This window comes from Otolemur garnettii, unplaced genomic scaffold (genome assembly GCF_000181295.1).
Source record: "Otolemur garnettii isolate 467f Iridium unplaced genomic scaffold, OtoGar3 scaffold00324, whole genome shotgun sequence".
NCBI lineage: Eukaryota > Metazoa > Chordata > Mammalia > Primates > Galagidae > Otolemur > Otolemur garnettii.
The window spans coordinates 397,855-412,907 of NW_003852719.1; the positions used below are offsets into that span (position 1 = coordinate 397,855).

Below are 15,053 nucleotides of genomic sequence, written 5' to 3' on the forward strand. Positions count from 1 at the left end.
CCAGAAAAAATCTCATATAGCTAAGGCAGTTCTTAGTAATAAAAAAAAAGCCAGGGGTATCACCATACCAGATTTTAGGCTGTACTACAAGGCCATAGTGGTCAAGACAGCATGGTACTGGCACAAAAACAGAGACATAGACATTTGGAATCGAACAGAAAACCAGGAAATGAGACCAGCAACTTACAGCCACCTAATCTTCGATAAACCTAACAGGAACGTCCACTAGGGGAAAGACTCCCTGTTCAATAAATGGTTCTGGGAGAGTTGGATATCCACATGTAAAAGACTGAAACTGGACCTGCACCTTTCTCCACTCACAAAAATTGATTCAAGATGGATAATAGACTTAAATTTAAGGCATGAAATGATAAAAATCCTCAAAGAAAGAATAGGAAAAACACTGGAAGATATCGGCCTGGGGAAAGACCTCATGAAGAAGACTGCCATGGCAATAGCAACAACTGCAAACAATAAACAAATGAGATTTAATGAAATTGAAAAGCTTCTGTACAGCCAAGGAGACAACAGCCAAAGCAAATAGACAACCTACCCAATGGGAAAGGATATTTGCATATTTTGAATCAGACAAAAGCTTAATAACTAGAATCTATACAGAACTTCAATTAATCCACAAGAAAAAAACCCCAACAATCCCATACATCAATGGGGAAGAGAGGAACAGAATCTTCTCTAAAGAAGATAGATGAATGACTATCAAATACATGAAAAAATGCTCATCACCCCTAATTATTAGATAGATGCAAATTAAAACCACCCTGAGATATTATCTAGCCCCAGCAAGAATGGTCTATATCACAAAATCTCAAAACTACAGATGCTGGTGTGGATGTGGAGAGAAGGAAACATTTTTACACCACTGGTAGGACTGCAAACTAATACAACCATTTTGGAAGGAAGTATGGAGAAACCTCAAGGAACTCAAGCTAGACCTTCCATTTGATCCTGCAATCCCATTACTGGGCATCTATCCAGAAGGAAAAAAAAAAAACCCTTTTATTATAAAGATACTTGTACTAGGCTATTTATTGCAGCCCAATTTACAATCACTAAAGTGTGGAAACAGCCTAAATGCCCTTCAATGTAGGAACGGATTGGCAAGCTGTGGTATATGTATACCATGGAATATTATTCAGCCATTAAGAAAATGGAGATTTTGCAGCATTTGTACTAACCTGGGTGGAGGTGGAACACATTATCCTTAGGGAAGTATCACAGGAATGGAGAAGTAAGAATCCTATGTATTCAACTTTGATATGAGGACAATTAATGACAATTAATGACATGGTGGGGCATGGGGGAAGGGGAGAGCAGACAGAGAAAGAGGGAGGGGCTGAGAGTAAAGACAAGAAAAAAAAATAGTGACGAATTCCACATAAATTAGATTTAATTTTGACCAAAGTTCATTACTTAAACATTAATTTTTACTTCAACTTGTTAATATGTTGTTTAGGATACAGAATACTAAATCCTCATTTAAAAGTGAATTATATTTATAATTTCCCCTTTATAATAATATATTTTTTCTAATTTTAATATCAGGTGTATCCAGATTAAGCAGAATGATTTTGAAGTATTTCTTCTTTTTCTACTGTTTATAAGATTTGGCATGATCTGTTTTTTTAAATTATCCTATATTTTTATTTATAAATATTAGTTGTCTATTTTTTGAAACTTTGGAAAAAAATAAGAAGTTAATTGATGCCTCCATACTGAACCTCAGAGTCAAAGCATTCTATAATAGACATACTCTTATTTGACAATGTGAATGTTACCTTCTTCTCATCACTATTTTTTTCACTCTTTAACCTTTTTAATTCAGACATCTGTCCTTTGTAGAGAGGTTTTAGTGAGTTCAAGTTGCTACACCAATGACATTGTGCAGTATTAACACTAAAATCATTGAAGTCACATTTATGAATTACACAGGAAACATTAATGGCTCATGAACTGATAACTCTTCTACCAACTAAGGGTTGGTCCTCATAAGTCAAACTTTTACTACCTGCTAAAAGTCCTACTTAATAAAAAGACAATCTATAGTTAGAATTATCCCCTGTTAGGCAGAGAGCAAAGATTTTCCTTATTTCAGTGAATCCTCACCTGCCCCTTTTCCTTAATAGCACTCACACAGAACATATGTTGTTTTTGAGGGTGAATGAATGAATGGTCTGCATCCATTTTCTGATGGCATGATGCTGCATGTCACCTCTTCTTACCAAATTCTAATAGTAGCACTGGGAGCACTGCTAAATCATAGCATTAATTTGAGAACAGTCCGGAAAGTGGAGTCTGTCGGCACCTGCCTGTTTGTGGACTCGGGTGCCACATCACAACTTTTCCAGGTCCAGGTGCACCCATTTTGTAAGATCACAGGATTTTCCTCTTTTAAAACTACAAATTACCACCTTGTTTACAAACCTAGCTTGCCTGTGACAGATGGTATGTTTAAGGAATTACTTAAAAAAAAATCTTTTTTTACTATTCTTTTAAAGAAATGCAACAAGAGCCCTCTACACCACCTGTTTGAAATACAATCATGAAGACTGGCTTTGCCTGTATTGTCACTGCAGCTGCAGGATGAAAGGACAGGAGCTGGAGACAAATTTTCAGTCATTCTGCATGGCTGCTGCACACATGGAACATTCTTAGGCCAGGTTTTTAACTCTCAGTGAGGTTTAACCAAACTGGAAATTATATGATCTTCCTTAAGACTCCATTGGTGTGTCTGAGCTCCTGCTCCCCAAAGGGCCATTAATAGAGGAATTTCTTGTGTTGCAGAGAACAAGCCTCTCTCGTCTTCCAAATGCTTCATTTACTGAAGAGACTGTGCTTATATCCCAGACCTGAAGCCCTTCTTTCTGACCTCTGAAGGCATAAATAGGCAAATAAATGGCAAATCAGGGCAACATGAAGAACAGAAGAGAACTCCCATTTTCATGCCCCTAGAATGAACTAGACTTGGCCTATCATCTAAGATATCCCAGATCTTCACATATTTGTCAGCTGAAGCAATCACAAGACAACCCTTGATCTGACTGCTTAGATCAAGACAAGAGATTTCATCATTGTGGGCATTAAGAGTAAAAATTGGCTTATCTGAACATGCATCCAAATTATACACAAAGCCATCATCTGTACTGGCCAAAAGTGAAAAAATGAAAAGTGATTCCAAGTCACCCTCTCGATCTGCCCACTGAACCGCCACATGTGACGGCTTTCTTCTGGGCTTCCGCAGTCATACAAAGCAACAGATTTATCATAAGATCCAGAAATCAGAGTTTGTGCTTCAAATGGATGAAACTGCAAATTCTGGACCTCATCTGTGTGTACAGCAAGGCTAGCTGCTGGCTTCCCCAGGGACATATCCCACAGAATGACAGTATTATCAGCTGATGCACTTGCCAATACATTTCTCATTAGCTTATTCCATGAAAGGTCAAGGACAGCATCAGTATGCCCTTCTGCTGAGGAACTCTCCTTCCCTTTCTTTTTCTTCTTTTTTGAAAGTTTACTTCCAAGTGTGAAGACGGGTTCTAAAGAGTCCACTATATCGAGGTCCCATGCTTCAATAACAGGTGTTATGCTTCCCACAGCAATATAATTTCCAGTAGAATCATCTGGGTTAGGATCAAAATTCAGCCATTCCACACTCAGAGGATATGCAGACAAGAGTATATCATGGTGTACATAAAAAGAGTCTTCTTCTTGTTTATAAACGTGCCCCTCTAAATTGCACTGGTCCTGGTCAGCTTGGCCACAAACTATAAGATTGTCACTGGGCTTAAAGAAATCTTCACGTTCATATTGTTCTGTATCTTTCAGGTAATGTAAGGATCTTGATCATTACTCCTGTATACCGTAAGACCCAAGAGAGATTCGCCAAGAGTCTCAGCATCTGGATCATCCTCTTCATCATATTTATCCAAGTCATACTCGGCCAGCTCATGGTCATCTAGCGTCCTGTCATCCTCTGGGTCACCATCCTCCAAGGGCTCTCTTGGTCGAGCCTGGGTACGTGCACTCTGCATGCCATCTTCTGAAGGATGGCCTACCTCCTCTTCATCACTGCCACCTTCTTCTTGCAATTTTTCCTTTGCATCAGCAATGAGTCACTTTACTTCTTCTTTACTTAGTTCTACCTTATCTGGTGTCTCTTTGGCCATGCCGCAGTGGACCCAAGCCACGCACATCACCTGGCGGCTGTGGTTCATGGTCCCCAGCTTAGAGGAGTGACTGCAGCAGAAGGGTGACCGGCATGATCCTGGTTCCGCACTCACCCACCGTCCCACATCACTATTATTATAATTGCTTAATACTTCTTTGCAGCAATCATCTGATTTCTTTTATGAATGTATTTATCTGCATTCATTCTTTATGAGGTTTTTGTTTCTAGTCCTTATCTTAAATATTGTTATTGTTGTTAAATTTTAAGCCTTTTAAATTTTGTGAAGGCAAAAAGTGGAAACCTAATAAATACATGTATATGTAAAAATTAAAAAAAAAAGTTGATCTCATGGAGATACAATAGAATGACAGTTACCAGAGTCTGGGAATAGGAGTGGGGAGTTGGCGATAAAGGCAGGATGGTTAAGGAGAGCAAATATGTAGTTAGATAGGATGAACAACATTTGACAGCACAGCAAAGCAACTATAATCAATAGTAAGGTAGGTAGGTTATACTCCAAACTAACAGAGTGGCATGGAAATATTCCTAACACAAGGAAATATTAAATGCCGGAGGTGATGGATACCTTGATTATCCTGATTTAATTAATCTATATTGCATTCCTGTATTAAAACATCACATGTACCCTATAAAGACACATTGTGACCTGCAATAATTAAAAATAAAACATTTTTAAAAATCCTTAACATTTCCCAGTCCACTTAGAGCAGTGGTTCTCAACCTGTGGGTTGCAACCTCTCTGTAACAATGAAAATACATTATGATTCATAACAGTAGCAAAATTACAGTTGTGAAGTAGCAACGAAAATAATTTTCACAACGTGAGGACCTATATTAAAGTGTCATGGCATTAGGAAAGTTGAGAACAACTGACTTAGAGCAAATGCTGCATGACTTCAAATAAAACATAGAAACCTTACATCCCCTTCCACATACACACACAAGAATAGAAGCAAGGAGATGGGTTAGAAGGGAACACCCCAGGGACAGATGCTGGTGCTCGGGGCAGAGCCTTGTCAGTGGAGGTGCTGTCATCAAGATCTGGAAATATTAAGGGGCCCAAATGGATTTGCTGTATGAATCGGATGTGTGGTGTGAGGAAAACGGAGGTCAAGATGACTTCAAAGTTTTTTCTTGAACAGCTGGAAGGACAGCTGCCTTTTGTTGACACAGAGATTTAGAAAAAGACAGTTTTTGAAGAAGAGGGAAATCATAAGTTATCTTTTGGATGTGGGGTAAACCCCCACAAAATTTAAACGAGATGTGCTCTTTTAATTCCAGAACTGAGCGAAAAGATTTGTGAGTATTATGTGCTTTTGTCGAGGCCCTAAGCGACCTGGGAAAACACGGTGGGGGCCTGCAAGCCAGGCATAAAAACCTCTTACAGGTAACCCCGACTGTGCAGTCAAGTCAGCCTGTCAGATAAGGGTTGGAACGGCCCATCTGTGCAGAGGACATGACTCAAAGGTTGATGTGAGTAAAAAGAAAAACTCCATCGTAATGATGTCGAGTAAAATACTCCATTGTAACTGCGGGGTCTCCAAAACCATAAAAAAACAGTCATGAAGCCAGTTTCTCGGAAATTTAATTGAGTACATAGAAGAGAAGGGTTTTACTCCTCTGTTTATCCTAACCTTTAACTTCAACAATAGAAGTCAGATAATGTATTGTTCTTTTAGATCTTCCAAGAGGAATAGCCTGAGGCTAGCTTAAGATGGTCGTCTTACTTTCCCGGACTTTCTTTCTTTAGGCTAATCTCATGAGGGCTATCTCACATTCCTGGACTTTCTTTCTTTCTTTTCTACAGTTTAAGAAATGAGGATGCTAGGATTACTTTCTTTCTTTCTTTTCTATAGTTTAAGATAAGAAATGAGGATGTTAGGATTATTGATCAATGTGGTGTAGGTGACTAGCTCCAGATAAAAGGGAGTAGAAAATAAAGACATTTTGCTACATGCCTCCTAAGAGTGTGTAGTCGTTTCTTGCTTTCAAACAATTCTAGGAGCGAGCTTGCACCCGCGGCCAACCCGTCCTTCTCTCTTCTCGACAAAGAACATCACACAACATTTGGACATGCTAAATTTGATAAGACTGTGAGAGATCCACGTAGAGATGCCAAGTAGGCCCTGGGCCTTGGTGCCGTGCACCTTCAACTCGTGTATTGCAAAGCATTCTCTAGATTGTGCCCTGTGTTCCCGTGTTGCTGTGATGACACAAGCATCGTCAGATTGTCTCATGCAGCAGCTCACTGTTGGCTATCTTCTTTGGCAACAATACTCCTAGGCTAAGTAAGCCACCTGGATCTTAACTTACACACACCAGATATTCACAGCCTACTGGCTAATGGAGCTTGTGCCACATTTCTAAAACCTAGACAGTCAATAAACAGGGCATATCATGCAGTGTTGCCCCTGGTAAGAGAAGTGGCTTCTTGTTACCTCTATAGTCTTTGAGGAAGTGGAAATTTCTACAGAGTTCCATAATCCTTTTTTAACTTTAATGACCGCCAAAGTCTTGCTAATGTAAACTAATTGGAGATGTTGGAGATGTTTTGATCATAAAAAGAAAGATTTTTATAACTTTTAATTATAATTATTATTATAATTTTTTTTTTGAGACAGAGCCTCAAGCTGTCCCCCTGGGTAGAGTGCCCTGGCATTACAGCTCACAGCAACCTCCAACTCCTGGGCTCAAGCGAGTCTCCTGCCTCAGCCTCCCAAGTAGCTGGGACCACAGGCGCCCGCCACAACGCCTGGCCATTTTTTGGTTGCAGCCATTATTGTTGTTTGGCAGGCCCGGGCTGGGGATTCGAACCCGCCACCTTAGGTGTATGTGGCTGGCGCCTTAGCCGCTTGAGCCACAGGCGCCGAGCCTAATTATAATTATTAAGTATAATTTTATGGGGCTCATAATGAGGAGTTAGTAAGTATCTAACTATTACTCATATTAGATATGAGTATTTGTGTTTAGAATATTAAGGAACATGCTTGGACTATTGCTGGATTCCACTTTTACTGCAATAAGTGGGTGCTGGGAAGTGTTTTTTTCCTTTTCCACGTACACACATTTACCTTATAATATAATCTAATAAGAAGGTGTATTTGGATGACTGTTCAGAAGCTGGGAATGCCTTATTTTTATTTGTAGTTATGTAATGGAGATTGTCTGCCCCCCCCTTAAATTTTTTTTTTTTTTGGTTTCTATTGATTGACAATTATTAACTTCATACAAAAAAGAAAAGAGGGAAAAATACTATGTAAGGCTATGATGTTTTTCATATAGAGAAATATTGTGAAAATTATCAAGCTACCATTTTCTTTGAAGATATTTGGAATACGAATTCCAAGCCTTAAAGATTTTTTTTTGAGTCAGAGTCTTAATTTGTCACCCCCGTAAAGTGCCCTGGCATCATCTCTCACAGCAACCTCTAACTCTTGGGCTCATGAGATCCTCTTTCCTCAGCCTCCCAAGTAGCTGGGACCATCAGTGCCTGCCATAATGCTCAGCTTTTTTGAGAGACAGGGTGTCTCTCTAGCTCAGGGTGGTCTTGAACCCCTAAGTTCAGGCAATCTACCTGCCTTGGTCTCTTAGAGTGCTGGGATTACAGGCATGAGCCACTGTGCCCGACCCTTAGAAAATTTTTAAAGGTGACAGTTTCACCCATCTCCTTTGCTGGAGACTGCCCATAAGTCATGCATGGCTACTCACCCAGGAGTGTCAGGGGAGCCTCCTCTACCCATAGCAGCACCATCAGGAGTCTATAGGCCTGAGTTATATCCCAGGGTCTGACTGTTACGAGGCACATAGAGTTTTCTTTTTTGGTCTCTTTATATTTAAATGGTTTATATATGGTTTTCATAATGAAATTGAAAAAAACATAATGTGAAAACATAAGGCCTCCTTTTTATAATAGCGAAGGTGATTTTGAAATAAAGTTCTCCTTGAGTTTTGTACTGATTCACAAAGTTGTGGGTGGAGAAAACAGAGGAGGTGAGTGATGCCAGAGAACACATCTTTTTGCTGTTTTGAAAGAGGGTGAGAAATGTGGAGCATTAGGACATAATCAGAGAAATAAACACCGACTTGATTTTGTCAATGTAATAATTAAAATTCTTAAATCATTTGCATAATTATTTAACTACTACCTAAATTGTATATAACTTCAATTACTACACAGAAGCTTTTCTTGTATCAGATCCTCTCTCTTTTGTTGAGATTTTGTTGGACACAGAAGATTAAAGGAGGAAAGCATATTTATTTTCAGTCTTGTTTGGGTCATAGCTGTATTTGTGCCATGTGACAGGGTGAGTGTATAAAAGGTAGAAATGCCTTGTCTCAAAGTGCCTGGCCTGTAATCCACAGTGTCCATCGCTCCTCCCTTATCTGAGGCTACTGTATCCACATTTGTAAGGTTCACTATGTCTGGGCTTCCAGATCAAACAATCTCTATTTAGGCCAAATTTAAGGAGCTCCAGCCAGCAGATTAGTGGCCCAGCCATGCCAATCTAGCAATTTGTTTCCTTATTCTGGACCCAGTCTGCTTTATTTAATCAGACCCATGTCTATATCTCTGGCCCTGTTCTTTTTTTTTTTCCTGGAGCTGTGGTCCTGCCTTTCACTTGTTTAACTTTTGTAGGACAAAGGTTTCTCACTGTATTCCAGTCCCTGTATCTGGATCCTGATGCCCACTAACACTTGTCCCTGTGGTACATTCCTGTTATGTAAGCCACTGGCTGACTGCTAAACTCCTTGCCCCTACACCTTACTCATCTCCCAGTCCCACTGCCAATTGCCCAGCACTGAATGCTTCCATCCTCACAAACTATCATTCCTCCAGCCTCTATTTATTGCTTGCCTCAGAGTCCCCTGACTTCTTCTTGCCTGTCTGCTGGTCTGTCAGATGCCGCTAGGACCACAGGCAGCAGCCTGCCAATGGTAGGTCTCTGCAGGCCTGGTCCTGGGTCTCCTGGATGGATGCAGCTCAGCCAGCCTCTAGAATGCCCCAGCATAGAGACTCTTTATTAAAGGTTTTCTTCCTTATACAAAACTTCCTTCAAAGAAGGGTTTTTTCTTTTTTCTTTTATTTATTTATTTACAAGCGTCTCACTTGTCACCCTGGATAGAGAGTGCTATGGCATCATAGCTCACAGCAACCTAAAACTCTTGGGCTCAAGAGATCCTCTTGCCTCAGCCTCCTGAGTAGCTGGGATGACAGGTACCACCACCACACCTGGCTAGTTTTTCTATTTTTAGTAAAGATGGGGTCTTACTCTTGCTCAGGAGTCTCCAACTCCTGAGCTCAGGTGATCCACCCACCTCAGCCTCCCAGAGTGCTGGGATTACAGGTGTGAGCCACCACACCTGACCAAGATTTTCTTCTTAAGGATGACACGTGTCTCGTGGGGTCAAAATAACTCAATGTTCTTAGGCATTTGATGCTCTTACAAATACATGACACAGAGGACAAAGACCTTTGAAACAGAAATTAAGAAAACCCAATGCACATCTACATTCTCCTTCTAAAAGAAAAAGAAACTCTAAACTTGGAAACAAAAATGACCAACTAATCTTTAAACAATGGAGCATCTTATCCAAGATTTAATGATTCTATAAGGCCACAATTTGTAGCATCTGATGAACATTGGTTATGGACTTTGGTAGACTGGAAGATGACAAGAGAAAACCAGTTACTAATATTGTAGCTACTAACTAAATTGATGCCTTATCCCCCCCAAAGGGGCAGAAGTGTGAATTTGATGGCCCCTAGAACTACCAAATAGTTAAGTGAACTATAATACAGTAAATATGGTTTGCTCAGTTGAATTAACCCTATGATGTTAAATGGATTGCTTTTTGTCGTTTTTGAAAGGTTATAGGCTACTTGTCACACTCATCCATTTGGAAGGAGCTACTTTTGGAAGTACATGTAGCATTGCTTCTCGGCCTTTTGGCTAAGATCAAGTGTAGTATCAAATGTGGAAGTACATGTAGGTGGAACCATAATGGAATTGTTTTGAGTAACACACAAATGGATTTCTGATGATGAATTCTTTGCAGGATTGCTGGGTTAAAAAAAATCTAAATAGAATCTGAAAGAAATATTTACTTTTGCTTCTATCCAAGGCAAAATACAGGGTGGCCAAAAAGTTCTTGCGCAATTTTAAATCACATAGGAACTTTTATGGCCATCCTGATAAGAAAAATAAATTCTTTTTTTTTTTTTTTTTTTGAGACAGAGCCTCAAGCTGTCCCCCTGGGCAGAGTGCCGTGGCATTACAGCTCACAGCAACCTCCAACTCCTGGGCTCAAGCAAGTCTCCTGCCTCCGTCTCCCAAGTAGCTGGGACCACGGGCGCCCACCACAACGCCCGGCTATTTTTTTGGTTGCAGCCATCATTGTTGTTTGGCGGGTCCGGGCTGGGGATTCGAACCTGCCACCTTAGGTGTACGTGGCTGGCGCCTTAGCCGGTTGAGCTATAGGCGCCGAGCCAAGAAAAATAAATTCTTTATGGAAAACAAATATAAAGGCAGAGTTTAGAATGGTATAATTAAACCAACACATTAGCAAGTTTTTTACTGCCCCCTGCTGTCAATTTCAAAAAGAAATACTATTTAGTAAAATTGCAAAATCTGACTCAAGGTGTTATTAGTTGAACAAATTGGTAGGGAGAAAAGAAAACACCTCTCTTTAACTATACCACTTTCCAGCCAGTAATGCTAATGGCTTGCTTTGTACATGTGAGCAAGGATTTGTTAGATTAAGAAGCCAGTACCAGCAAAGTGTTAATTAGTGGACACAGTGTGAGAGAGAAAGTTTGTGATTTGTGACATGCTATTAATAAGAAAGTACCAGTGCTTCAACTTTTAGCCAGTGATGTCCACTTTTCCAAATTTAATAATTGTGAATTAATTTTAAGTATTTACTTAATTAAGATAAATCATTCTTCATTTATCAAATAAAACTTTCAAAATAAATGAATAAACAGCTTATTTTTTGTTGTATGAGCCTGACTTGAAATACTATTTTCATCTAGACATATGAAAGTAAGAAATGAGAAATGTTAATGGACAACAGCAATGTCGTTACTAGTTGCAAGGCACTGTTGTTTTTTTTTAAACTATGTTCTTCAGCCATCATAATACTAAGGGTGTATTATTATAATTCCCATTTCACAGATGAAGAGTTACAGGGGTTAAAGTAACTTGACTAAGGATACACAGCTGAGAAATGGTAGAGTTGTGGCTGGAAACCCTCTGGGAGAATTCCAGGCTCCTTCTCCTTAACTTTTTGTATGAATTCGGCAATCAGGAAGGAAGAACAACTTCTTCTTCTTTTTTTTTGAGACAGAGTCTCACTTGGTTACCCTTGGTAGGGTACTGTGGCATCTTAGCTCACATAACCTCAAACTCTTGGGTTTGAGTGATTCTCTTGCCCCAGCGTCTGAGTAGCTGGTACTGCAGTTGCCCACCACAACACCTAGTTATGTTTTAGAGACGGGATCTCGCTCTGGCTCAGGCTGGTCTCTAACCTTGAGCTCAGGCAATCTACTTGCGTTGGCCTCCCAACTGTTGTGATTACAGGCATAAGACACTGTGCCCAGCCAGGAAGGAAGAACTTCCGAATAGAAATTACAACAGACACGGTGATATGGCAATATGCTTATCAACTCTTAAGTGAACACTCATTTCATTGTTATTTTTTGTTGTCTGCATGCCTTAGCGGCCAGAGGCTGTGCATGAGTAACAGACAGACGTGGGAAGACTCAAATTTGACTTCTTTTTCTTTGTCAGAGAAGTTCTGCCTTCCTTTTTAGCCTCTCTCTGGAAGTGTGTACACGTGCTTATCCTCACTCAACGCATCCCACGCAGCCCAGGGCTGAGGCTGGGTTACCTGCTGGGGCTAATCTTATGGCTGGCCTCTGTACACCTGTGCCTTTCCGCTCTGTGCCTCCAGAGAATTTTCAAATACACACATACTTTACTCAGTGGTTTGAGCAAATCGGTTTCACAGTTTAAGTCTGCCTGGCGACTATTAATGCCAGAGTCTGTAGAACAACCTGTTTCTGCTCCTCTTTGCCCGCTGGAGTCCTTTGCACCCTCCAAGTCTGTAGCACAGATGGTCTAGTAGACGGTGACAGTAGATACCTCCTGCCAGGGAAACTAGCACAAACAGTACTTGCAATTCAGGGACGCTTTTGCCTTGCAAGTACTTGATAAAACTCCACCTCAGTCTCTAAACAGTTAACTACACAGGGACTTTCTTCCTCCCACCTTAAATAACGTCCCCAAAGTCAACCAAATCATTTGCTATTCGTAACAAACCATCCTACCTGACTAGAGGAGCTGGGTTTCCAGTGACTCTGCACTGCAGGAACACTTGGCTGCCTTCTGCCACTTCTTGGCTCTGGAGCTTTTGGAGGAACTGAGGAGCAGACGGGAAGAGCAGCGTGCTCTGGGGCTGTGGGTGAGCGAGGTTGGCGCGTGGCTCCACTGTGTCCTGGGCTGCCTGGTGACAATGCCTGGCCTCAGGTGGCTTGACCTTGGCTTCCAGCTCCTGCTGATCTTGTGTGGGGCTCTGGCTGGCCGAGGCACTCAGCAGGGCTGATGGCTGACTTTTAGGAGACAGGTACCCACTATCAGGGGACGAGGACTCCCCATTTGGACTTCTGTTTCTTGGCTTTGCTGCTTCTCTAAATATGGACGTCAACTCTTCGATGAAATTGGCTGCCTTTTCACACAGCTGGCTCTGGGGGCCAGCCTTACCCTGAGGAGCAGGTTTGGCCTTTACGTTAGTGCTGGGAGTTTTTGCTCCACGCTTTTCAGCCTTTCGGAGGCTCCGGATATAGCTGGGGCTGGCGAGCAGGGGTGACAGGGAAGGTTTCCTCTTTGAAACAGGTGAAGAGATGCTTTTAGTTTGTCTTTCTGCCAAAGGCTGGACAGCTGTTGGCCTGTTATCTTGAGGTCTTTGTGAGGTTTGTTCAGTCAATTTGGTCTCCTCATGGAAAGGATTTTCACAGAGGCTTACAGGAGTGGGGTTAAAAATCTGCGAGATCTCCTTTTCGGAGTCAAAATCTTCGGTTCCAGAGTTAGCTATTGCTCTCCGTGCCAGGTCCAGGCTCTTGTTTATCTCTTCCTGGCTGAGAAAAGCAGACAGCTCTGGGAAGAATTCAGCATTCTTGCTTTCTTCCTGCATAGATGCTGACAGGGCATTGTAGAAGGAGTCATGGGAGGAGGTCCCTGACATGTTGGTGCTGTCCGTGAACACTGTCTGCTTTCAACCAGAAGGCCAGAGGGGCTAAATCTGCTTTCTTCTTATGCTCTGAAACACAAAATAGAATTGTCATCAGTAGCAATGGTATTTTTCTATTTTATCATGAAACTACTAATCTATGAATGGGAAGAAATATTAGTAAACAAATAATTATCTATACTCTAAGTTGGAAGAACATTAATCATTTTAATATGTGCCCAGTGAGTGACTACCAGCAGTCTCGGCAAGCAGCACTGAATGTGCAGACAGCTGACAACGCAGTAGGCACCCCGTGCTGCTCACAGCCCCACTCCACACACCTCATCATGCTCCAATTTCTTTAAGGCATGAGACTAACAGATTATTGGTATTTTTTGTACATCTGATTGCTCATTGACACTAAACCAAAAATCATGTTTTAATGATGCCAATTTTCACTTTGTGGTTTGCAAGGAAATATTTAAAACTTTACTGTCTCTTTCCTTCTTTGTGACCAACCATGTTCATATTCATTCATCCCACATTCTGTCAGAGGGCAGGAATCACCTACTGAGTTTCAGGTCCTAGAGATACAGCTATGCTCTACGTTGGGGATATGTAAACTTTTCTGTAAAGGGCAGATAGTAAATATTTTTTACTTTGTGAGCAGTACCATCTCTGTTGTAATTACAGGCAATCCTTGAGTTATAAATGAAATAGGTTCTGTAGCTTTGTTCTTAAGCCGAATTTGTATGTAAGTTAGAACAAGTACATTTATCTGTTACCTGGAATACCCTCTATTTGTAAGTGGGAGTCATGCATCAGTTGGGTGTTTGCAACTTGGGGACTTATAACAGCCTCCATTCATAAGTGTGAGTCAAATATCTGTCACATGTTTACAACTCATATTATAAACTGTACTGTTTGTGGTGCCTGCACTTAGCCATACAGGTACACTCAGCTCTGTCATTGTAGATGACAATATACAAAGTTTATTTATGGACTCTGATGTTTGAATATTACATAAGTTTCATGTATCAAAATTCTTCTTCTTCTTTTGATTTTCTACATACCAGTTCAAAAAGGTATAAAGTATTCTTAGCTGGCATGCTATACAAAAATAGATGGTAGATGGATTTGACCCTAGGGCTGAAGTTTGCTGACTTTTGATTCAGATTTATGATATAATCCTTGCCTTCAAGGAGTTAAAAGTCATGGAAGTGGTAAAGTAGAGGAGGTGGAGAGGACATTACACACATGAGATAGGGCTTCAGAGAAAAAAGGAAAGAGCTTGACAGCTATGAGAACACACTCTAATTGTGAAGAACATTCGAGAGAAATGTGTGCCTTTGTAGGACATTTACCTGGGGGTATCATCAGAATAAAATAAATGGAGTTTCATTATCTGTAAAATAATTGGTATCATTTTAAATCCCACTGTTATTTTCAACTAAATATTGTGAAACAATGACTCTCCTATACTCTAAGTATGCTGTTCTTTTTATTTTATTTTATTTATTTATTTTTTTCAGAGGCAGAGTCTCACTTTGTCACCCTGGGTAGAGTGCCGTGGTGTCACAGCTCACAGCAACCTCCAACTCTTGGGCTTAAGTGA

The 15,053-nt window shown here is 40.7% G+C and overlaps 1 protein-coding gene and 2 pseudogenes across 1 annotated transcript in view; 1 reads left to right on the top strand and 2 right to left on the bottom strand.

The window, feature by feature from the left end:
* Nucleotides 1-13,453, bottom strand: part of PALLD (palladin, cytoskeletal associated protein) — a 240,054-nt gene extending 226,601 nt beyond the window's left edge. The window contains exon 1 of the mRNA XM_003803530.2: nt 12,540-13,453. Within this exon, the coding sequence (XP_003803578.1) occupies nt 12,540-13,453 (914 nt within the window). The remainder of the gene's footprint in view (nt 1-12,539) is intronic.
* Nucleotides 2,635-4,235, bottom strand: LOC100950190 (annotated as a pseudogene).
* Nucleotides 10,142-10,287, top strand: LOC111722703 (annotated as a pseudogene).
* Nucleotides 13,454-15,053: the final 1,600 nt, after the last annotated feature.